This window comes from Bacillus rossius, chromosome 2 (assembly GCF_032445375.1).
Source record: "Bacillus rossius redtenbacheri isolate Brsri chromosome 2, Brsri_v3, whole genome shotgun sequence".
Taxonomy (NCBI): domain Eukaryota; kingdom Metazoa; phylum Arthropoda; class Insecta; order Phasmatodea; family Bacillidae; genus Bacillus; species Bacillus rossius.
In genome coordinates this window covers 94654073-94680459 of record NC_086331.1, presented here as the reverse complement: position 1 = coordinate 94680459, position 26387 = coordinate 94654073, and the positions used below count along the sequence as shown (strand labels likewise).

Sequence of the window (26387 nt, the reverse complement as noted above, 5' to 3'; positions counted from 1 at the left end):
ATCCATGCTTACAGTAAATTATAAATGGTCACATGTGGGAAACAAAAATTGCGCCAATTTAATTTTAGCGCAATCAGTGACGCCGTATTAAAAACCGTGTTAAACTTTGTCTTTACTTATTTCACCAAACGCTGTGTCGAGTTGCTGAGTGTGTGTGGCTCGGATCGGCAAGTGTTATATTCCCTAGCCTCTGTTTAAAGGTCGGGAGACCGCTACACATAAACATTTCCGGGACTTGTTTACTACCTCACGGCAAAAGTGGTACAGTATGGTTCACGTAAATATTGGACCACTGGGAATTCCTGGGCAAAGATTAAAAATACGCTAGCCGATTTACTTTACTATTTAATGTTAAAACATTATACCAAAGTAAAAAGATGAACTTGTATAATACAATGAATTACCCAATAATATTACGTCTGTAGGTTTAAGTTGTAACAAAACATTTATATACAGATGTCCAGTAAAGTACCAATTAAGATTCTGGAGTGGAATTTTAAACACCGGACTACCTGATTTTGCCTTGTACGCAGCGACGCTGCTCAGTCAAGTGACTCATGCTCTGCCTGTGTGCTGCGTGAACACATTCCCTCCCCCATTCCCCCTCGTGTTTCTGCCCGCTCTAATCTCTACCTCTCTCCATATTCTCGGCTCGCCTCTCCCTACCCCGCGCTTGCCGACAACCAAGCCTATCCAACATCAATCCCCAGCCGAGTCACGCCGGATGTCGCTGGACGGTGGGCTTTATCAGGTCCCCTGTCCAATGCTTCATTTGTGAGATAAAGCGACGTTAAGAACTAGTGTTTCAGAAAATATCACTGGGCTGGATTGGACCATAATTTGAAAACCCTACAAGATAGAGGAATAATGTACGGAGATATCTTGTTTAGAATTTTACTGCGGACATTTTCTACGCCTAGGCTTTTTTCTGCCCGATGCTTAGTTTGTTAGTTACAACGCAAAATTATCCTAATCGGCTGTCAACCATTTATTCCATTATTATTATTCATTTCTGACTGGGGGACATGGTTTGACCCGCGATATACCCGATTCTGCGATCAATCGGGGCGCGATATACCGGGAGTTTACTGTATGTACAATATGTACATATACAAAACATAAAAGTTAAAAATTTTCTGGGGTGAAATTTACACTATCATCTTGCTTTTTTTAAAAAAAAGTGTCCAATTTCATCTGCTTTGGTTTCTGTACGGTACGGCCTGGTCTGCAGCCGGGCATCAACGGTAGGGCCTGGTCTGCGGCCGGACATCAACAGTACGGCCCGGTGTTTGTTTATCTGCGTGCGCATCTCTTTCCCCTCGCATTCCAAACCACTCTTCCCCCCTCGAATTCCATACCTGACGTCGCGTCGTTTCCGAGATTTTTTTTAGCCTGTGGCGATTTCGTGCTAACTGAAATTTACAGACGTGCTATTCGAGACTAGGGCAGTAAAATTTACATTGTGCTAACTGAATTCGCATTAATTGAAGACGTGCTATGCGAGGGATTGGTGTACCATCGTTCAGGATGTTCTTTGTTGAAACGTCATGCCGAGTCACATGGACGGTGACCTGTGGATTTCCCCTTACATAAATAACCTGATGCCTCTGTTGAATGCTCTGAGTGGAGGAGGTTCACTGCTATAATTTAGATGGAAATCATGCTGAGCAGTTGTAACTGACTCACATTTGTTGAAACTGAGAATAAAAATTAATTTTTGTTACTGTGTTGTTGCCATCTCGATGCATACGGAACATGTGCGTTTGCAATAAGCTGTCATGAAACCAGGGCAACACCTGTCGACAACCAAGTGAACCACCAATGTGCAGCATGCACCATATAAATCTTGACATTTCAATGTGTAGTTTCATATTTGCCTCGAGCTTCTATCTTCATTAATTAAAAAGGTATAGCCTTGTTAAAAGGGATCAGTAATTTAAAAAAAAAACCTGTAAAAATACTTTCAAGTGTTAAAAATTAAATTTAAAATACAATGTTAATTTTAAAACAATTAATAATTTTGTTTTTCTGCCAGTAATTTTGAAAAATAACTTCCAGTAAACATACAAGTTATGTTTTTTACAATATGTGTGTTATTAAATTCAGAGAAATTTTAAACATTTATCAGGAAATTCAGGGCAATATTAGGGAATTATTTTGTTACAGTGAGTGGCCACCCTGAAAAATCATATGATGTTAATTACCTACAGGTTTCCTGTGTCTCTGATTTTTAAACTGATGTTAGTACTCTGTGCTGTTAGTGCTGTGAATGTTTTAATTCAACATTTCCCCATTTTTAAAACCACTAAGTGTTTTATATTGTGAATGAGCATACATTATTTGTTACATGAATAATTTAGACACAAATAAATTTTTTTAAAAACAATGCTTGCACAAAAATGCAATTATATGACTGCCTTATCAGAATATGTATGTTTTTGCAGCATGCAACTGTAATGTAGACGGCTCCAAAACACTGCAATGTCATCGTGATAATGGAAGTTGCATTTGTTTAACTGGCATTGGTGGAGAAAAATGTGATATGTGTGCAAGAGGCTATCTTGGCTCATCGCCGAGTTGCAGTCCATGTGGAGAATGTTTTGACAACTGGGACAGGATTCTGAATGAATTGCAAGGTTAGTTAATATAATAGTTGGTAATTTAAATTAAATTTTTAGTTTCTTTTATATTTATTTTTGTTTAGTGCCACATTAAGTAAATATATGGTTGCTAAAAGTATTGAAAAGGGGGAAATCTTACAGAAATCAGAAAATTTGAGAATTTCTTTTGCTTCTCCAAAAATAAAAAAATAAAGCGGGACTTGCGCATGCATCGTTGATGAATGCCACATGCAAACTATTTAGTCTTGCCTGTTTGCCCTCATACTTCCACAATTTAATGAATTTTGTTCTTTCCCTCCATCACCCATTTCAGAACATCTCAGGATCTTTCAACACTAACATTGTCACCAAAACTGGGTGTCAACATGCCACAAAAGTTCTGGCATACAGCGTGCACAGTATCCATTTTCAGTGGTTTCTTGTGAGAAAAATAGATGTTTTATCATGAATTTTTTTAATACATAGAAGTCTTTAAAATTATATAATTCTTAGAGAATTGACAACCTCATAATTTCACTGCTATAAATAGGTACATCAGCACCTTGTGCAATGTAACTTTTAGTAGGAGATATGTGTTTGATGTCCATTTTTACTCTATCATGCTGGAAGATCAGAGGATTTATTATTGTTATATTGATTTTTTTTTCAGACACTTGCATTCTAAATAAAATAGTATTATAAAAGTGCATATACAACTTCACATTAACCCCTAGCTCTTCCGAACGTATTGCTAAATGCCTAAACAATATTTATTTTCAGTGACTTACTACAGGAAAATCATAGATTTAACTATTCAAATTTAATTGTCTTTCAATATTTTAATAGGAAGATGGTGTTTATTGTGCTTTACGCGTCTAATGGTATTTACAGCCCTTTCAATACCATAAGCAAATACATAATCAGCTGCTGCCTATCTTAGCAAAATGCGTGTGCTATTTACAATAAAGTAGCTTTTTGCAAGAAAACCAGATGTTTTAAAAATTGGCTTATTTATTTTAACAGGCAACTATCTTCAAAATGAAATTATACTTTAAAAAAAAATGTCTAATCAACAATTCACTGTCTTATAGTGATATGTGCATGCTATTCCCATTTTTATTGGCTTCTTGTAGGAAAAATTTGACATTTTATTACCAACTAATAATTTTTTTCAATAGGCATACATTTTTGAAAATAGCTTTTCCACGAAGGGCATTTTTATTGCCTCTGAGAACACAAAATATGTAAAGTATATAAAATATATACAATTTTGTAACATTTACACACAATGTCCATTCCTTGGAGGAAAAAAGTGGTTATATTTTTAAAACAACTGGTCTTTGGAATTAAATAATACTCTAAGATAGTATTTATGACTTGCTATTTTCACCAAAAATAAATTTAAGCACAACACCGCAGTAGAACTCTAGTCTGCGGCCAAATTAGAAGTTTTGTTGAAATTTGAATTCATTCTAATATGTAGACATGTTTAAAATAAATTACATCATGAATGGGGATTTTCGACTTTTCAGTGTACCCAAAAAATTCTTTAAACACTGTCCATTTATTTATTTGTTTAAAATAATATGCATATTTTTGTGGCTACAATTTAATCATTGAGTTCTTCTTTATGCTAGCTGGCCCACCTTTTTTTTCTTACCACCCTCTTCATAGTTACTGTTTTTGTACCAAGAAATCCATTTTGAGTTTCCCAAATTTTCACTTTTAAGTATTGACAATTTCTACAGCTTTAAGCTGTTACAATTCGTTTAATGAAATAAAAAGATTTTCATTCCTTTTCCTTCGAGAGTTTTATTGCCCGAAAGACGAACCAAACGCATCCAACACTACATATTTTTTGAGAAGCCGCCGAACGCGCCCTCCTGGTGCAGCGATCGACAGACGACTGGTGAAATCATGACACTGTGTCCTTCACGCAGGGAGGGCAGTCACATGACCTCACTGACCAATCACACACATGCTTCATTCACACTACAAATCACAAGCCAATAAGAATACGCGACATACATTGAAAACAGTTTTCTATCCATAGAGCCAGGGACTTTACCTTCTCTTTCTCTCTCCCACACCGTGAGACAGCAGTTATCACACAGTTCCCACGACCAGTGGGGAATCCCAGCTTTTATCTCTGTTGGCGGGGAATCACTGTTTCTTTCTCACTTGCACTTACAGGCATCTTATGACTCTCTCTTTTTACACATCACCCCAGACACAGTCCCTTTTTCTAGAATTATATTGCAACACGTTAATGAAAATTAAAAACAGCAATCAAAATACAAATTACTTTACAAAATTCAACTTATTTAGAAAAAATCTGAAAAAGTAGGCCAAAACCGACAAAAATCTAGTACAACGGCTTATTTGTGAATAATTACATAAAAAATAGTAATGATTTAAAATGTCTCTTAAAATACAAGGTACCCTCTTAAAACACACAGCAAGTGCAAATATCACTCCTAAAATACATAAAAATGGTAACATATTCTTATTGAGATTTTTTTAAGAAATGTTTACATTCATGAAAATAGTTTAAAAAGAAAAATATTTAACTAGGAGGGCGAGGGTCTTGCAACGTTACAAAGCTCTGAAATTAATGTCTCACTTGAAACTGCCATAATTTTACTGAGTGTTAATATTTCATGCTCTCTTTTACATAACAGGTTGATAAATATGGGGATTTATTTATTTCATAGCCGACCACGGGTGAAATGCTAGTTCAGAAAGATAACATGAAGACATACCAGAGTACATGGCAAACAGCTGCGTGAATGAAGTGTACATACATTCAACAATACTGCAAACACACACAAATATTATTTCATTCCTGGCGAGCACTACATGCGTCCTTTATCACAGGATACACACAAGTCAGACACATGGATATCTCATGTTTCCTGAAAATGCACTTGTTGAACTAGCTCTAATTAACTCTGAAGTGATTAAGTGTTTTAATAAGTATTTTGAAAGCAAGAAGTATTGTTTCCCCACCTAAGAGCTGCTGATATTTAAGTAGAAAAAGTGAGGTGTTTGCTATGTAACAGCTGGTAAAATTTGTTAGTTAATTTAATTATGTTTTTACAAAAACATTCAATAATTGGTGTTTAAGTTGGTTCCGATTTATATGATTTATGGGGCCTGTAGTGTTCTTATAAAAAAAGTAAAAAAAAAACATGTAATTGCAGTACAAATCTATCTGGTTCACTTCGAAAAACTTTTCAAATTTAAAATTCTTCTTAAATGAAAAAATATTGGAAACATTTTCTGTTTCATTCCAGGAAAAGAAAATAGATGCTTGAAGGACATACAGTAGAACCCCGATTATCCGCGACTCGATCATACGATTCGCGGATTAACCGCGATTTATGTTCATCAAGTCCAATTTTTTAGTTACATATAACCAATGATTCAAAATGTATGTAAATGTTAAAATACTTTGCAAAATGTATGTTGGTCAAAGTACTTTGACTCAGTTATGTTTATATACACAGAAAGTTTAAAAAAAAAATACTAGTACATACATACGTATGTACATAATATTTTTGTGTTCCATGATACGTGAATAGATTATACACTGGTGCGCGATTCCACGTCCGCATGACCGGACTGTACACTCCCGCGCGCAGCACGGCGCCGTGCCACAGAGATTACCCGGCGCAAGGAGACAGTCCATTCCATTAGTGTACGTTGTTGAAGCGTCAAGGTGGTGATAATTTTATGTATTGTAACAGTGATCTGCATTCCGACGGATTATACCGTTGTGTTGTGCGGAAGTGTTGAGCGCAACATTTCATCATGTCATCAAATGAACAGAAAAGAAAGCGAGTGGTACTGTCCATCGACAGCAAAACAAAAATTATAGAAAGATTTCAGAGTGGAGAAACGATTGCAAACTTGCGACTGAGTTTAATGTCGGTAACACAACAGTGCACGACATCATAAAAGATCGCGAAAAAATCCTTTAGTTTGCTTTACAGGCTGACACTTCAAGTGGATTAAATAAACGCAAGACGATGAACGAATCCACATTTAGCAGCTTGGACACTTGTTTGTTTGAATGGTTTCAACAGAAAAGGTCGGAGGGTGTAGCATTAAGTGGCGTAATTTTATCACAGCAGACGTAATTTTTTTTTAAAAAAACTAGGCTTGACAGAAGAACCATTTTCCTGTTATATTACTTCTCCGTTATTTTATGAGCACCGACTGTACGGAAGTGTGTGTTGCAACTAGTGCTTGGCACGCAAGATAAATTCAGCCTATCACTTGCTGACTCGGCGCAGTGATACGACGGTGTTTGTTTATTTCAAAACTCAGCTAAGAGTAAACGGAGAATAGATATAACGACCCCTCACGGTTCCCGAGATTAGGGTCGTTATAAGATTTCCGACCCATCTGCAATACTAAGTCATAATAGGCCGTTTTTGCACTAATTTCACGTTCAGCAAACTAAAAATAAAAAATCTAACATTTTAAATTCATATAAATAAAGGGGGATAAAAACACCGTGAATTATACGAGACAGAGACACCGTTTCAAAACCATCAAACCAAGTCTCAATGCACTGGTATGAAAAATCTTATCTCGAAAAGAATTTTGAAGGCAGTCGTTCTGTAAAACAATAACCAGCCCGATGGTGTTACTGACAACAGAGCAATGAGCGAAGTGTGGCAGCGTCGCTTACGGGCGATGAAAAGAATGCGTGACCTTGGCAGCTATCAGCTGTCTTGGGCCCTCGGACTGGCGGACGGCTAGTCACACACCTCGGTGCAACAACGACTCGCGTGCCCACGTCTCCGCACACGAAAGACCTAAAAACCACTGCTGCCCAACACTAAGCAGTCCGCTTCTATGTCAACAACGCACACAAAGCATGTGTATATATGTAATCTCCGAATGTCCACAGATGGCTGTCTGTGGGCTAATGACCTTTGAGGCAAGCGTGACTCGGTTAACCGCGATTTTCGATTATCCGACTCACTCGTCCCCTTCATTAACACGGATAATCGGGGTTCTACTGTATATGTTTATATATGTACATGCACTCACATATACATATATTTACATACAAAGATGCCTATATGACTTATCCTGATCACCATAAACATCATAAACACAGATAGGCATAAGTTTGAAAGGTCAAGGAAAACTGCTCTTTTAGTCTGGAAATCTGGGAAGTCTCAGGAAAACTCAATATAGCAGTCCTGAGATGGCATATTCCTCTCTAAATGATTTTTGTTAAATCAAATTGTAAAGATTTTAAACATAATTTTTGTTTCCTTGCAAACATATTTCAGACAGCCTTATTGACCGCGAGTGCCAAGATATTTTTGTGTATTTAAAGCAGTATGGGGGTGACAGAAAATAGACACAAAATTTTATCTTTTAATGTATCATCTTGTAACCATGTTTATAACATGTGCTTGTACTTCTGTGATGATTTTTTTAAAATTGGTTTGGGAGGGATTAGCTGATATTTTATTACAATTTTTTTTACATGAAGAAATATAATTCAAATGCATTAACAGTTTTTTTCCTTTCACTGTTTCAATCTTAGAGAGATTGTGTGTAGTATGTAGAGGTATGAAATTGCACAATGTTATTGCATGGTTATAGAAGAGAGAAAGAAAACTTGTTATAACTAAGCTATAACTGGGTAAGGTATTTATTGAGCTATGGAAAAAAAAAACAGAAATATAGGATGCTATGTCATAAAGAGACTGGAGGAGTGTGTAAGCTATACTGCAGATAAAATATTTTTGCTCTTAGATTGGTTTAATATTATTCTAGCAGTTGTGTCAACAGGAACTTTATACTTGTTTTAACTCTAGATGAAACGACCCTACTTATCCAAGCTGCATCAGAAATCAAGCAAACTGGGGTAACAGGAGCATACACACAGGCATTTGAAGCAATGGAAAAGAAGCTACACGAAGTTAATAATCTTCTGCAAAATACCACAGTCAGCACCCAAGATCTTGAAAACCTGGTGCAAATCGTTGAGAAGTTAAGGTGAGGAACAGCATGTTTATTATATAATTACAACAAAATCTGAAGCAGCATGTTTGCATTATTAATGAAAATAAAATATTTTAAAGATATTTACTAAAAATTTTTGTAATATCATGTGCTGATGTAATGTTTACTTTAATGATAGTGTATTCTCAGAGATTAGTAAAGATTTTATTTGTTTGGATTAGGAACAAGAGGAATGGATATTTGTGTAAACAGTTACACAATTAACTTATTTAAAAGGTATAAACTGAAGCAGAAATTGAATCATCAGTTATGTTATTTTTAAAATACTGTATGACATGTCACATATGTGTTTACAAAGGAGAAAATTGTAAATAAGGGGAAAGTTACTGTTATAGCTGTAAATCATACAATGAATGCAGCTTCAGTATTGATGCAGTCTAAATATGGTTATTTTATTTTAAGGTTTGTAATGTTGGCAGTTAAACCAGTCATTTTAATGTGGTTTAATGAACGAATTAGAAAAGTGCACAAGTTTATTTCATGCCATCATAAAAGCAGACTTGAGCAGAATCTTTTGATTTTCTTTTACATCTACACATTTTTATCATATGCATGTTTATTCATGAAAAAATATAACTAAACACAAGAAACATAATATTTTCCTACCATGGAAAATTATTTCTAGGCCTAAACAACTGAATAACAAAGTGTAAAAAATAGGGGAAAAAAAAGTTCACATAATATTATTTTTTTACATTTTCCCCACTATTTTTTGTTTCAGAAATGTTTCTCTCCACTTAAGAGGCCACTCCAGTGTTTCAGGGGCACTACGCAACCCGCGTTAAGGTAATAATATTCAATGCTATTTTCATTTTGCGTATAACTAATTAACTAATATAGATTTCAAAATGATGCTTGCTTGATATGTAAGACAACGATGATCTTATCAAAGCCCCTTTCTTCAAATTCATGCATAAATTATGGTTTTATTCTAATCTTTACTAATATGCATAAGTGTATTGTCTATGTTTGAACCATAATTTATGCACGTTTTTGAAGAAGGCTTTGATAAGAGCATCGTTGTCTTGTATATCAAGCAAGCATCATTTCGAAATCTATATTAGTTAATAAGTTATAAGCAAAATGAAAATAGCATTGAATCTTATGAGGTTAACGCGGGTTGCGTAGTGCCCCTGAAACACTGCAGTGGCCTCTTAAGAAATGACAATACTAAGTCATTTTTAAATGTCACATCATATACTTTAAAAAGGGTGTCATGAAACCAATTGTAAAATATGTAAAGTATCTTTCACAAACAAAATCAAATGCTTTCATCAAATAATAAAAAATATGATAATGCAATATACTTTCATGTCGCTACACAAAGAAATGTATCACTTTTCCTATGCATTGATACTATTGACTGACACTGTTGTAGAAAAAATTACACTTGAGATACTAAATACATACTTTGGTTGGGAAATGTTTACCAAGTTAAAATTTTATAATGTGCCACTTGAGAAGCATTCAAAGATGATGTCGATTTACATTTTTTTAACATTAATTGCAAGATGTACGTTTTCCAGTCAGTGTAGTTTTATGTAATATTTACCATTGGTTTAAATATTAAATAAACTGTATCTTAGGAAAACTGTGTGAACTGGGGGAAACGTAAATAGTGAGAATGTAAACATGGGTATTCACTGTAAATGTATCGATGCAAACATTCTACACAAAACACAATATGGCTCCTGTCCCAAAGCTTTGGAAAGTCTAAGTCGAATGGAAAAGTAATTTTCTTCAACTTTGTTTTCTGGAAAATTAAAAAACCAAAGATTTTTTTTTACGGAAGTATACATTAAGAGCCTGATTTAACACAGTTGTTCAGGGCTAACAATAACATACACAGTATCGACTGTATTTTTCTTGGGAAGAAAACCAGTCAAGCTTTTAAAAATGTTTAATAACTTTCAGTACGTTTTTCGGGTATATAGCACACAGAGACTGAATGCACTCTCACCCCCCTAGCATAGCAACTGATTCCAACTATGATAAAAGTCTGTGCCTTTTACACACGTACACAGGCGTTGGGAGAGGAAAACATAGTGCTAAACTTTTACTACACAATGTTCAAGATAAGTGAGATATTTTTGGCAGGTGCATCAGTTTTTGGCAGTTGAATATACTTATAATATTAACACAATAAATATGGATACACAATTAGCTAGTCTGGTGACAACATTGAACTGTTAAAGTTTTTCTGAACACCAGTCAAAAAAGTTTCACCTTATTGTGTTAATAGTGTAGTTATTATCTTCTTTCAAAAAATATAAACAAATAAATGTTGGATACAGTTCTTGAGTGATATTCTGCTTGCTTTAATCTCTCCTCTTTAATTTTGTCACCTACATAATAAGTTTTGTTTCTGACCCAGCAATAGAAAAATATAATAATGTACAGACAACTGTTGCTCCCAACCAGAGACTAGACTACACACTGTGTGCATGCGCACGGAACTCTAAGAGCATTTCAGAAAAATACATTTAAAGTTGCAATGAGGTGGAGTTTCGTCCTCTCCTCCCCTCTCACGATGCCAGTATAGTGAGAAATGATCAAGAGTTAAAAGAGATGGAAAACTGTATTGATGTTGATACTGATGGCCTAAACTTACATTTCTTAAATAATGTACATCCTATAGAAGCGGATGCTAGGATAGTACAATATCAGATATCTAAAAGATATCTACGCATTTTGAATTTATGTTTCTTTCAAACAGTTAACTTTTACAGATATCCGTAAAGCAGTTAATCATGTAAAAAGCACTGCTGTAGGTGTAGATAATTTGCCTATTTGAGGTGTGAAATAACTGCTTCCATGTTTACTTATTCCCCTCCATAGTATTTTCAGTTTCTCTTGAGCAAAAATTCACAGTTCCCCTCTTTGTGGAAGTGAGCTTATGTTAAACCTGTCCCCTAAACCCAGTCACCATCCTTGTTCTAAGATCTATTCTTTCAGTTCTGTGCCAAGCTGCTGGTTGAGCTTATCTGACTGAAAACCACCTTCTGGACAAATACCAGCTTGTGTTTAGCAATCTTCATACTACAAATACTACAATTTTAAATATAATTGATGATGTTGTTCAACGTGAAACTAAAAACAAACTTGATACGCTGCTTACTTTATTAGTCTTTAAAAAAGCTTTCCACAATTTTGATAATGATATTTTCCTGGCAAACTAAAATATTATTCCAATTTCTATAAGAATGCTGTTGTGTGGTTCACATCCTACTTATCCAGCAGGTACCAGTGCGTTAAATCTGGCAATCCATTGTTCGCTTGGCACCTTATCAGCTCAGGTGTTCCAATTGGCCCACTTTTGTTATTACATGTTAGTGATCTCCTTTATTCATTTAGCACTGTCGATACCACTTATATCCCAAAGATTTACAAGTTTACTTGTCCTGTTCACCTCATTCAATTAATGGTATGTGTTATTTGAATATGGATATTGATGGTATTGATGGCATATCAGTCCTTTTAACCAGTTCACTTTTAATTGGTCTCAGCATGTAATGTTTCAAATCAGTAGAAAGGCATTTAGTACTTTGCATGGCCTAAAAACATCTGAAATAGCTGGTGGTGGTCTGTGTTAAAAATATTTAGTGTAGTCTCTTGTAAACCCATTATGGTAACTTTGATACTTTCTATGGTGATTTAACTGAGGAACAGCGCAAAAGATTACAGCACATTCAGAAAATGTGTGTCTGTTTTATTTATAACTAGCTAATAACCTGCAGCTTTTCTCGTGCCAATTTCAGGATACTGCTGATATTGTACCATTTTAAGAAAAGTATGTAAATAGTTCCAAACATGTTTACAAAAGAAATAGACAAAATAAAATGTCAGGTTTCTATTGTCTATAAGATTTTTTTCATACCAAAACAGTAAGGTTTGAATTTTGAAAGTTGTGATATATAAGCCTGTTTAATTTTAATGCTGATTTTATAACATTCCATTTTAATGTGTTGGGACATATATTTTACCTTGATGAACTCACACTTATTTTCTTTTCATTTTATGGGGTCGCCTATTTTTAATATTTTGAAACGTTTATCAATTTAGAATATGTTATCTTTTATATTTCCGCATTCATTTAATTTTGTTATATGCCCAGAATAATTAAAATTGATTGATTTGGAGATATCATAAAAACTATAAAAACTAACTCAACCCTTTTTCAGTACCTTTGGAGTCGAATTTCGAAAAATGTTAAAAACATGCTACATCGTTAATTATGTACATAATTCGTCCTCAATTTACAACTTACCATTTGATTGGTTGTAGGGATTATATTTTTTATTATGTAACCAAATTTACCACTATTTCTTTCACTTGTGGTAGTATTTTGAGAACAAAATGTTAAAACTGGCCAAAGTAACACAGAAATTAAATTATTCACGTTCAATTTATTACCTACTGCCTGATTTGTTTCAGAGGTATCATTTGTTACCATAAAAACCAACTCAACCCGTTTTCATACCTTTTCGTTCCAATTTCAAAGGGGAAAAAAGATGAATAAACAAGCTACAGTAAAACACGCTACAGTTAAAACACGCTATGTTACTGTTTATGTAAATTTATCACACTTAGTTTCTTACTTCTCTCTTAGTTAGATAATTTGATTGGGAGATTGTGAGTAGTTAAATTGCAATAACCCATAGCTTATATAAAGTTTATCAGAGCCTGGGCTTTAGTTTTATTACTAGACTGTAAAGTATTCAGAGTATGCATATTTGACAGGTCAACACCTGGCACATTGACATCACCAATTATTATTTATACTCTTGAGAATCCACTATTTGGTCTTAAAGATCGTCATAGTAAAATGCATATGTTGAGGATGTTGTTTGTAGGGGCTATAATTGTTACAAAATGATAGAATTATTGTTTGAGAGGTTTTAATTTTTATCCAGACAGCTTCAATGTAAGGGTGATCAAATTTGTGAGTTGGCAATGCAGTTTTTTGTTGTCTTTCAAAACACTGCTACCTCTTTCCATCATAGTGTGAGATGGATCTCTGTATCATTGTAATAGTGGGAGTTTATACTTGAGTTGTTAAACCATGATTCAGTAAGACATATTAAATCATGGTTTGTGTGTGAAATATTATCAAAAATATTTTTGATTTTGTTCTTAAACCTTTTACGTTTTGATCAAATATATCCCATTCACACGGAATTGAAATTCACTAAGACAGGTAACAAATTAAGGTGTTCCTCCAGGCACAATGTTGAAAGATTGGTTGTTTCTATCATGAACAATCTTGCTTGTTGATTCTGTTTTTTGAAATTTCTGTTTGTTTTGAGAGTAGTTCAGGTCAGCCTTTCAGTCACCCGGCAAGGCCACCAGATGTTTTAACATTCCTTGTCGTCTTTTCTCCAAACTTTTTTCTCATAGATTTACCTGTTACTCGGCTGTATTTTTTTTTTGGTGATCATTTGGAATTTTTAACCCTTGTTTGGTTTGGATTATTTCACCTTTTAACCCAGAGATTTGTTTCTGGAATCATCAAGCAGTGTTTTAAGCACTATATTTTCTTTTTTTTAGTCAGTTACTTTTGGTTTCTAAGTTTTCACAAGATCAGTTTATTCAGAAAGTTTATATGCCTAAATTGATACTGGCGTAGAAATTACGATATTTGATTCTTTAGCTTTCGTAAATATATTCAGGGCTAAGATCTTGCTTTTGTTCATACTTTCAACAGCAAAAAATTCACACTGTAATGAGTCCTAATCTAGAAGCATAGGGTACCCCAAAATATCATGGTAGTTGTCAATAGAGGACTTAATTATAACACTTTGTGACTGATAGATAAATACTAAAAGACTGCAAATAATTACCATTTGTGTAACTTTTGACATGAGCTCACAAACATGTCTGTCAATTCAGACATTAGGCCGCGACCGAGACATTTAGCCGCGATAGACAGATGTTTAGTCATGATTTTGGCCAATATTAGGGTTATTCAGGATTGCGTAGCAAACAAATAGAATAGCATATACAGTAATTTTTTAGTCATATTTTCTAATAGGTTAAAAGTAAAAATAAATCCTTGAACTAGTAAACTACTACCTATGACACAGTTTTTAATTGAGAATTACTTTGGCACACCAATACACTTAGTACATACTCCGTGTGTCTACCATCTTGACGACTTTGGCTCGTGGCTATAGTAGTTTTGTGCATGGAAGCTTATTAGACTTTCAACTATTGATGGGTCGAATCCCAATTCTCTCGAATCTGAATCTCAAATTTGAATCCCAGAAAGTACCTCCAATAACCCCTTGAATCCGAATCTTGGGTGTCAAAAGTCAAAATAGCCCTATAAACTGTTTTCTGCTGGACTTCGAGTTCTTCGACACTGCTATCATGCAGTATAGTATCCAATATTTAAGAGTTTTTTTTTATTTTACTACAATGTATAGGGGGAAAGAAGATATATTGTTTTCAGGATAACATGAAACATTTTTGACTGGTCCTTCAGCAAACATTCAGACTTGAATAGCTCAATATTGTCATGAGACTTTCTTATCCATTTTTAATGACTTGAATGGTTCTCTCTCACTAAACATTGTAGTTAGCCGACACAGCGGATGTTATTTATGGCTCAAAACAGTTGAGTTAAAACCAGTTTTGAACTTAGTTTGCTGTAAGAAAATAATCGTCAGAATCGTCAAAGTTTTTATATTTCTAAAAATCAAAGTCTAATAAAATTAGTCTTCGATTCAACATTAACTTTTTGAAGTTTTGCAAACACCTATGCGTTTTGTTTTATTATCAATTTACATGTACTTTGTTAACATTTATGTAGGTAAAGCTTACTTAGTTATAAGTTTTTATGCAATGTTAGCAAATTTAGGGTAGAAGTGCTACTAAAATAATAGACAAAATATTTTAGGGGAGGTAGAATGAGAAGTTTTTTTTAAAATTTCACTTGAGATATACTACCTAATAACAGACATTTCTCTATGAGTAATATTTGTGTATCACTAATGGTATTATTAGTTTGAAAGTTCACTAAATTACAAGCCAAAAAATTTCTGAGCATTTTCCATTATTGATGTGTAAACATCTTAGCTTTTGGTACACAGCATTTGGTAGGAGTAATTTCGTGAAAATGGAACAGAAATGTGAGAAACGGTTTTGTGTCTATGCCGAAGTCTCAGAAATGTCGAAAATATTGCGATGCACATGTAGCAACATAAACCTGTATTTCGTCACTTTGGTAAATATTAGGGTACATTCCAAACGTATTGGTGTGCCAAATAAAACTTTTATGATAGTGAAACTACCCTGGAATATATTTGGTAAACTAAAATAGTTATAGTAAAAGTAATCCCAAGTTTTAAATGATCTAAAAATACTGGCTTTACAATGGTTATAATACATATTCTCCTCATTGATTCCCAATAGTCTTGGTAGTATGGTGGTAAGTCATGCACTTCCTAAGCATTAGGTCTGTGAATGTTGAATTAGCTCATTAGGGTTAAGTTTTGTTTGTAGGAAATATTTACTGATTTCAGTCATTCAAGCAAAAACAAATGTACAATCATATACATAGTGTAATGTGTTTTAAAATGTTTCACGTTAATATTTTAGTTGGAAATACTATAGTATTAATTGTTTAATGAATTTTAACTGGATGGGCAGTATTTTAATATAATTACTTGTCGAAAATCAAGTTGAAATCTGGGATCTATTGGATCACAACTTTTAGTTTGAAAAATACTTCAAAGATAGTGCTAAGTTCGTAATGCTTTAGAGAACTAACAAAATTTTAAATATCTGTGATGCCATGTTCGTCCCAGCACAATTTTCCTGGCTAGTAAAGTTTATAAAGTTGCTATTATATTTTGTTATGACTATTCAAGTTTACAGAATATATTCCAGGAGTTTCACTACCATAAAGTTTACTTTGGCACACCAATACACTTAGTATATACCCTGTGGTTCCACCATCTTGACGACTTCGGCTCTTGGCTATAGCAGTTTCTGCATGCATGCACATTAGACTTCCAACTAGTGATGGGTCAAATCCCAATTTTATTGAATCTGATCCTCGAATTTGAATCCCAGATAGTACCCCGAATATACACCTCGAATACGAATCTAGATGTCAAGGGTGAAAAATATAATACTGTACAATAAATGAAAAATTGACTATAGTGTTCAAACATTCTACCCTTTAAATGGTTGTTTCACAAACTATGTTTCCAGAATCAATACATATTGTAATTTTATGTATAAAATTACATGTTAAAAGTACAAGATCTTGAGGCATGGTAACAGGATAGGTATGAAGAAAATAATTAACCTAGTAAACTTCAGAGGTTATCAGTGTTGCAACATCAGAACACATGAATTTGCTCATTACCAAGCTTAGTTGTTTACACATCACTGGCAACTACTGAAAGACTCACCCATCATTTTTTTATTGAAATATATATTGTCACGGGATGTGCTCAGCTGAAATAATAAATAGAAGTTATAACAGTCCAGACCCCCAGCTGGCTCAATGCAGTATGACTGTTACATACGTAAACACATTTGAGTAAATTTGCTGGGTGCCAAAAATACTGTTTTTACTTCCAAAATACTATTAACATTCCCTAAATTTTTATTCTCTATGATTTTTGAATGAAATAACAATAGTGAGTTTTTTATTTTTATTTTTCTGTACCGAAAGTTAACAAAGCAGAATAGCAGCCATCTTCCGACCAAGAAATTATTTATGTGACCAATACAAAACTTGCTGAACAAACCCCTTCACTGGCTCACACAAACTAGTTCATCGCTCGTAAACAATATGATTAAAAGTTTGATGCTGATATCCTGTGATCTCCTACCAACTTGGAGTATAACTGGCTGAAAGACCAGTATTCTCTCGGTATGGTCGCTAATCATTAAAAAAATGCTCAACAAAGGCATATGCTGCTGCCTGTGTTCAAAATATTCTATTGAAACTATGTCTACAAAGATGGTAGAACAACATGGTCTGGATCACAGGCATGAACAGATCTTCTACAACTTCTCTATTAAAAATATTTCTTGTGAGCTACCACCTGAAACACGACTGTTCCTCATGACCTCCAAGCGATCACTGAAAATGACAAACTCACCCTTCACCGAGAAGGATTCGTCCACGTGACATATCCAGCAACCACATACAAGCTTTAAACACCTTTTAAAATATCGGCCGATCACAAAGCACTAAACATTCTCAAAATCTTCATAGATTTCTGTCCACGGAATCCTTCACAAGTCCTTGTTGCTACACTATTATTATTATTATTATTATTATTATTATTATTATTATTATTATTGTTGTTGTTGTTGTTGTTGTTGTTGTTGTTATACTGGTGTAATTTACAGGTGCATTGAATCATCTTGCTTCCAGATAAAAATACAATAGCAAACCATGTCTAAAAGTATATTTAAACCCATTAAAATCTTAAACCACAGGCAAAAATAGGCAAAATTAAACTTTGGCAGCTCTACAAAATCATCAACGGTAAATTATCAGAAATGCTTTCAAACATAAATTAATGCAAAAAAAGGATTTCGAAAACCCAACTACCTCTAAAATGGGCAAACAGCTGTTATTTACACTATCCCAAAATAAATCAACCATGTATTAAATCTTACCAGGAAACATAATATTTCTGTAACAAAATTGTTTACTTGTTTACTAAGTTGGGAGGGTAAGCACTTGTGTCGCTACAAAGATAGGTTAGTAATACCAGGTTTCTTGTTGGTCTTTTCTGCCTGTACTGGGAGAGTAGGGTGGATGCTGAAAAATACTAAACTTTTTAACATCAAACTAACAATTTAATGTTATAAATAAAATACAACTATCTTTATTTATTCCATTCAGTCTCATCATTTACATCATCGTTATATCCTCAATACCTAAATAAATAATAAATTAAATTACATAAACAAAAATTATTTAAGATACTTCTTTCTCACAAGCCTGTTATTATTTTCTTAAAATAATAACTAATAAATAATAAATAAATCCAGACTTTTAGCGTAAAGACATTCTTAGTATTGCAAATTTTAATCTTTTACATTGATGTTCTTGTTTCAGAAAAACAAAATATATCTTCCTCAATTTATAATTATTTGAACTTACAAACTACCATCTAAAAAAATTGATTTTTTTACCAAATAAAATTTTACACATTGAAGAACACAAAAGTTTTAACCTAAAGTGTGTTTATTTTAAAATTCATATTCATGTTTACAGTCAAAATACTTCTACCATCTAAAAAAATTGATTTTTTTACCAAATAAAATTTTACACATTGAAGAACACAAAAGTTTTAACCTAAAGTGTGTTTATTTTAAAATTCATATTCATGCTTACAGTCAAAATACTTCTTATGAGACTTAAGGTCATCTTCTTACATTATGTTAATTTTCGTACATAAGCTTGCATCGCCATTTTCCTACTCATTCAAAATATCTCTAGGAGCCTAGGAGCCCAGAAGCACTACATCATTGTACAGTGCGACAGTCAAAGAAGTTAGAAGGCTATTCGGGCCCTCGCCAACCTCCGACTGATGTTAATTCATTCAACTTCTCCAATATATACCTCCTGCAAACAATCTTGTCCTATCCAGAACCTTCTCTAAAATTTTGAGAAGCAACACAAAGCACTACACAGTTTTGCCTCTCACCTTCCTCTCGCCTACGTAGTTCACCAAGCGTATGACAAGTTGTGACACCTTCCTATGAAGTCAGACCAGCTGTACGCCACGGTTACGCAGACTAGGGGTCTTAGCTGTTTCCAATCGAGACCAGGCCATGCTTTAAATGGTCAGGACCTTAACGAAACGTGCAGTCATCTAGCCACACTTCAATACCATCGCACCACATGCACAACATTGCATTCTTTCAAGCACAGCAGAGACCCACATTCCAGCACTGAAATAAACTGTTTCCAGAGGGAAACTAACAATAGTTTACATAAGTGTGTTATTTTGATTATTTTAACATTTTATTTTCCAAACATAATAAAAATTCCAGTCCGCACTGCATTTATTCATCTGATTAATTGTTTATTGTTAATGACAGTGTTTTTACTTTTTCAGGTCTGATTTAAACCAGTCTTCCAACGCATTAGATAGTGTGGAAAACCAACTCCAAAATACAACTCAACGAATATATTTAACTAACCTTGCACTTGCTGACTTGCAGAACAAGTCAGAAAATTTAAGAAATAAAGCCAAAAACTTGAAAAATGAAGCAACCAAGCTGCAGGAAGCTAATGTTGAAGGTATGGGTTCTTTTTTGTTGTAACCAAAATACTTGTTAAAAAATAATGAAATACTGTAAAAATATTATTTTCTCACAATACAGCAATACAAAATACTTGGATTTTAAGCTTTAGTGTTAATCATTAAACACTAATTTATTTTTCAAAAACTTTGTTACTAAGTATTTTTTTTTTACTCACAAACCTGTCATTAGTAGAAGTTATTGAAACCTCTATTTTTGCACTTATATTCATGATCTTATTGATCTTCATACTATTAATCTTGCTTTTGAAAATAATATATTTGCTGATTTTGGATTTTGTTCATAGTTACCTGTTACTTTTATATTGGCAATATGGTTTTGATACATGAAAGACCAGCAAAGCATAAGTGTGCCTTTTGCAGCTTTTATCTACGAAATCTATGTATAATTATTAAAGGAATGCTGCTAGACTTAATAATATAATTTAAAATAATGACTTAAAATGTAAAAGTTGTATTAAAATTTGTTGTAAAATTTAGTATTTGGTGTAAAAAAAAGCAGTTAAAATTACTTACCATTTAAAATTTTTAATATTTTATTTCACCTATTTGATAATGCCCAAAATATATAAAATGTTTTTAACACTTATGTATTTCTAGACTCATCACAAGAATTAAATACGGAGTCATAGCTACAAAGATGAAAGTGAATCATCATTCATAAATTATGGAGATACTTGAAGGTGTCTACAATGGCCTTGGGTGTCACCAGCATTGGAAATTAGGAAGTTAGGTTTAAAAATACATATTTTTGTTTTTGTTAATAGCACTGTAGGAAAAACATACACGTCTCACAAATTTTGTTTGGTTTCTGATCAAACTATTTGCAAGTCTTTTTAAAGAATATCACACAAAAATCTCTTGGCAGAGGAAGGTGATTGGTATAAATTTAGGCACTTAAATAATTATGTTATTGTCTTCTGGTTAAACCAACGGGCCTTTGCATCTGTACAGTATTTAGTGAAATCTATTAATAAAATTATAATAAGATAATAATAATTTTACCTTGGAAGTGGCTGGGATTAAAATAAAGGGGAACAGGCAAAGAAAACTTAGTACATCAGAGGTGACACTAAAGGCCAAATAAAGTAAAAGATAATGCCTCCCTGTAAACACTGTAGAGACTGTGGATCAGTAACTTTATATTAATAAATAAAGAATGCAGTTTCATCTATAGACATCCTTCGATTTATTTTACTTCATATGTCTGAAGTATTACAACAAGAGATTAACATGAGTTAAGTTCATGACAGAATAAATTTATAATAGGGCCGGCTCAAAAATAATTACACAAATTCATTAAGACATAATTAAAAATAAAACATAATGCAATATGTTATCATATAGAATTTGCACACTGGCAATCTTGTTTGTACATAAGTAATTATAAAAATGTGGCTGTATTTAAATTTCGCATTTTTGCTTGAATTGCTGACATCATAATTATTGCGGAAATGTCCCACTGTTGGTGTTTCGGAACAAAAAGGGTCCTGCGTCGTAGTGGATAATTTGGAAGGTGAAAGTCCATAGCCTGCTGATTTGGAGAGGTTATTGCTTATGATTCCAGGAAGACCATTTGGCCGCAATCTTGACTCCGGTTCTTGAATACTGGTTCTTGGATACTGGTTCTTGGATACCGGTTCTTGGATACCGGTTCTTGGATACTGGTTCTTGGACCCTATTTGCGAACAAGCCAAATCCAAAGGAATTAGCCCTCGTCCGCAGAAAGTCGTAAATAGGCACAAATGCCCGCAAAAAAGGGAATTATCTGGGAAGAGGAATGGTATCGACAACTCACCAAAACAGGGTGTTGATCCTGTAATCAGGAGATGTCTTGCCGAGGAGCCCGCGAAACTAACACGGTAGACACAGAAGCACTCATAATTACAAAAAAATTAACAAACTATTAACTATAACTCTGACTGACTGTTTTCAAAAGTTAACTAAAAAAAATGAGACTTGGGAAAACATCCCTTAACGAGGCGACTACCACTTAGCTGAAGTAGTGAAGTCGAATATAGCAGAGAGCTGGCCGAGAACGCTGCAGTCAGTCGGAAGTCGCGCCAAGAAGTCCCTGGTATGGCACCTGTGTCGCTTAATTAAATTCGGCGCTTCGCTTTGGAAGAAGGAGGGGATACTTTGGCTACAGGGCCGAAAGGTTCCGAATATGTCCGAAGGAGGGATCGAGAAATACATGCATTGAGAGTTCGACGCTGCTGTTGGCGCCTGATCACAGCCCTATCTACTGGGGAGTAGCTGAAACAGAGGTGAAGTCGACTCGCACATCTCGAACAAGACTACTTCAAAAGCATGGGGCTTATGGAGGAGACTGGTGGAGCGCTCTGGTGGCTCGGAAGAGAAAGACAGGAGAACGTTTGTTGCGTGGGTTGCTAGAGATCAGGTGTGTTCAGCAAAAACTCTAACATCCAGGGAAGTAGTTGACAACTCTGCCACTAGAGGTGAGAGGCAGTACATTTGAACATCAGTGTCCAGACCTTGAGACAGGCCTTTGCTAGCCGGGGTTGAGCACCGGTCAATGCTCTGGGTGGTGATTCGTGGAATAGAGGAAATTGGGGTGGGGGGAGAGTGGCTCGTGAGAAATGTCTTACCCGGAGCGCCTATACGTGCTCGACAACCCTGGAACATTAGAATGGGGCATGACTGTAAGTGCTCACCTCAGACGAGCTCTGGGAAACGGGCTGCCCTGAGAAGCTGCAGCCACAAGTGTTCCTGGTCACGAAAGCTGGGTGAATTTCAATCGCCGGTCGTGCACTAAGGCGGGGAAAATACGAGGCAAGAAGCTAGTCTCACAAAGAATCGGTAAAGTCTCAGATACTGATCTGGGAACGACTCGAGGAACTAGCAGAACAAGAATTAAATGGCAGACACAGTGGGCTGAACAAGTTTAAATTCAAGCTATAAAATTCCTGATAAGATGATAATTTAAAATTGAAATTTAATAATTGTGCCAAAAATTACTATTGGCGCCACAGTAATAAATAAGCTTCAGCCCCGGTTTCCCCCCAAACTATAGCAAAAAATTTAGGAGTGTGAAAAGTACAAAACACAACAAAACATGGGTTTCTTAACTAGGCCGATGCCCGTTATGTTTTGTTACATTCAATTTTTAATGTGGACTACGCCATTGACTGAAAACAACTCTGCTGGTGCCCAACATGCTGCCGCTGCAGATGCCAGAGTAAAGAGGCACATAGTTAGTTGCCTTCATCGACAGCGGAAGCCAAGCGGCTAGGACTGTGTGAATATCAATTTTTTAGTTTGATTCGAATTCAAGTATGAAAACCATATTATTCTCACAATGAAAATAAGGTAATTATAAAAAGTCACAGTTTTTCCGTAAAAAAATTCAGATTTTTTTATTGCTATTGTTTATTTTTTTGCAAAGTAGTATTTTTTTAATCCTTCCTTGATTCTTAAATACTCATTAGTGAGAACATCAGTGACTATAATGGGAATCCCATGAAAAAAATGTGTGTGGAGTCCACATGCGATAGAGGTGAAACTTCTTGCTTGCTAGGTATAGATAGCAATAGATTTTTTACATTTTCAATCACACTATTCACATAAAAAAAAGTGTGCGCATGGAGTCCACGCATGACAGAAGTGAAACTTCTTGTTTATTAGGTATAGCTGGAGATAAATTATTAGTTTTTTATTATTTTATTGAACAAGAGATAATAATTGAGAATAATAAGGATGCGGGTATATTAAAAAAACCTGAGGGGTAGACAAACGCAAGCAGTATTACAATAATTACGTGAAATCACTGCAGCATTATTTCTATCACTTCCCTGCTGTCTCCCCTTCTGGCCATTACAACTAGCATATAGCATGCTCCGCTACGTACCTGTCACCCCCTCCCCCCTTTGACATCTTCCCATTTGACCGCTAGTGCATGCGTTGAAGTGGCGTCACCGCTGACGCACTCTCCTCCTCTAAGGGCTCCCCACCACGTACCTAAATACTCCTCTCATGCGATCAGAATTTTCATAACGCTCAAAAATTGCAGCCCTCTCAGCAAAGAAGTTTCACTTAAAAAATGAATAATGCTAATCAAATAATCTTTATTTCGAAGTTTTAGTATTAAAAAATGAATCTTATATAAATAATAAACTATTTATTATTTGGATACACTCTCTCTCACGCACGCACACAGAGAGAGAGAGAGCGTGGGGGGGGGGGGAAAGGGGGGGGGGGCTCGCGGCCTGTAGAAGTCGATTATTTGTAGCTGTTTATATAGCGTATTTATTTATCATATACCTTCTTCTACATTACGATCCACGAACTCCCAAGTTACTAGTGTGCAGGGAGTGTAAATTTTGTCTTGTTCACCGCCTCGTGTCCCCTCTGGTAATTAATTTTAATTTTCTTAATATTTTGCCCAGCTGTTTCCAAGGTGTTTTTAATTAATACAAAATAATATAATTTTTGGGCACGAGGGGCGTTACAACGCACAATATTTGTTTGAATTTCTTTTAACTAGCATATTCTCTGTTGGACTCGAAATATTTACACGCTCGTGGGCTCATAACTATAATACGGTGTGTGATTTAGTTGATCAAATAATAACTCATGACAAATAATTACCAATGTCAAACTAAAGCGTGAAAAGTATCATACCAGCAATAAATATTTAGTTACACAGCTAAAACAATACTCATACAACACTGTTTAAATATACTGATTTACACTAGTAATTAAAATAATACATACCTGTAAGAACGCCATTTCCTTGCGAATATACTCCCGTGGCGTGGTGCACAACAATAACCTCGAACCCCGGCCGAGTTCTCTGTACCGTCCGCAACATACCAGAGAGATGCCACGCATGCGTAAACAGGACACATCCGTAGTGGGACATCCGTAGTGGGACATCCGTAGTGGGACAATTTTTCGTGCATGCAGCCAGCGTTCATCGATTTATTAGACGTCACATCAAAAAAATGTTATTCGCATAGGACTAAATAACATAAGTCATGGGCCTTACTAGAAATTTACTGACATGGAAGAAACCAAATAAATGGGTAGGAAGGTTAACTCAGTAATTTATAGATACACATAAATAGACATACACAAATATACAGGTTGTTTGTAAACTCACCCTGAATATGCAAATATAGATAAAATATATAAAAGCCACCTACAGCATAGCTCAAATCTTAAAGATGAAATGGTATTTGTGCAAACTCTCAACAACTATTTGAAGTTAAACTAGAACTTGGGGAATTATGTTTTATCCTACAGATTTCTTCACCTTTGTAACCAACTTTTAATAATATTTCTTATCTTTCATGCAAATAATTGGAGTTGGCCTCTTTTATTGTGCCTGCTATGATTTTTGATGTCATTTTATTGACATTAAAGACCTTTAAAAACACCCTAGTCATTTAAACAAAAATAAATATACAAACGTATACTAAATGTTATAATATGTGTTTTAAATTTTTTCAGGCTCTTTTTTTTGTAGTATGCCTTAGAAGTTTAACTTCTTACATATGTGGAAATTTTATAGTATTATCTGTTTAGGGACTTTTAACAAATTAATTAATATTTTAATAAAATTCCTTGTTAAAAATCATGTCCAAAACCGGGGTTTTATGGGAGCAGTTTCTTATATTTTAAAATTTCCTTTTGTTTCGTGCTGCTAATTGCTATCAGGTTGATGGTGGCAAGCAACATTTACGATTAAGGTTGCTAATTCTAGCGGTGGGTGCAAAAAGTAGGTGTAAGATTCGCATCCAGAAATTTTGGTATTTGAAAGGGAACTATTTTATTTATTTGTTTATTTATCATGCTTGGCATTATTTTTATGAATTCTACATTAAATTTTATGTCCAAGTTTTGTATTATAATTTTATTCGCCATATGAACAACATGAGCATATATAAGTTGGCACATTACTGAGGTTAGATGTTTACACATCATTGGCGAGTACTGAATGACTCGCTCACATTTTAATTTTTATTTTCTAACAAATGTCCATTATTTGGCCTTTAGACCACTCTATAGTAGTTTCAATTTTTAATTTTGATTTATTAGTTATGCTTGTTGAATATCAAGTATATAATTTTTTTCTGCTTTATTTATGTTAATCTTTATTTACAGGTGCTCTTAATCTAACCCGTGAGTCACAGAAAGCTTCTCAAAAAGCACAGCAGTTGGTTGACAGCTTAGATGAACGTTTGCAAGAAGCTGAACGTAATTATAAACGCACAGAAGCACGAATCAACAGAACTGCAAATCAGTTTCAGAAAGAACGTGAGGAAAATGACAATGCTCTGGACATAATAGCCAAGAAACTAGAACAGCTTGAACAGGAAATTCCTGATATAAATGAAAAAGTAAGAAATATAATTTTTATTAGTTACTGAGAAATCATTCTGCATGTTACTATAAAATAAATTTTTTA

General features: G+C 34.5%; 1 protein-coding gene across 4 annotated transcripts in view; it reads left to right on the top strand.

Annotated features, from left to right (window-relative positions):
• The window catches only part of LOC134529481 (laminin subunit beta-1), a 137951-nt gene that overhangs the window by 90434 nt on the left and 21130 nt on the right, over window positions 1-26387 (top strand). For all 4 annotated transcript variants that reach the window (XM_063363615.1, XM_063363612.1, XM_063363613.1 and 1 more), the window contains 4 exons: window positions 2445-2636; window positions 8447-8627; window positions 19751-19935; window positions 26084-26319. In XM_063363615.1, coding sequence (XP_063219685.1) covers window positions 2445-2636; window positions 8447-8627; window positions 19751-19935; window positions 26084-26319 — 794 coding nt within the window. The remainder of the gene's footprint in view (window positions 1-2444; window positions 2637-8446; window positions 8628-19750; window positions 19936-26083; window positions 26320-26387) is intronic.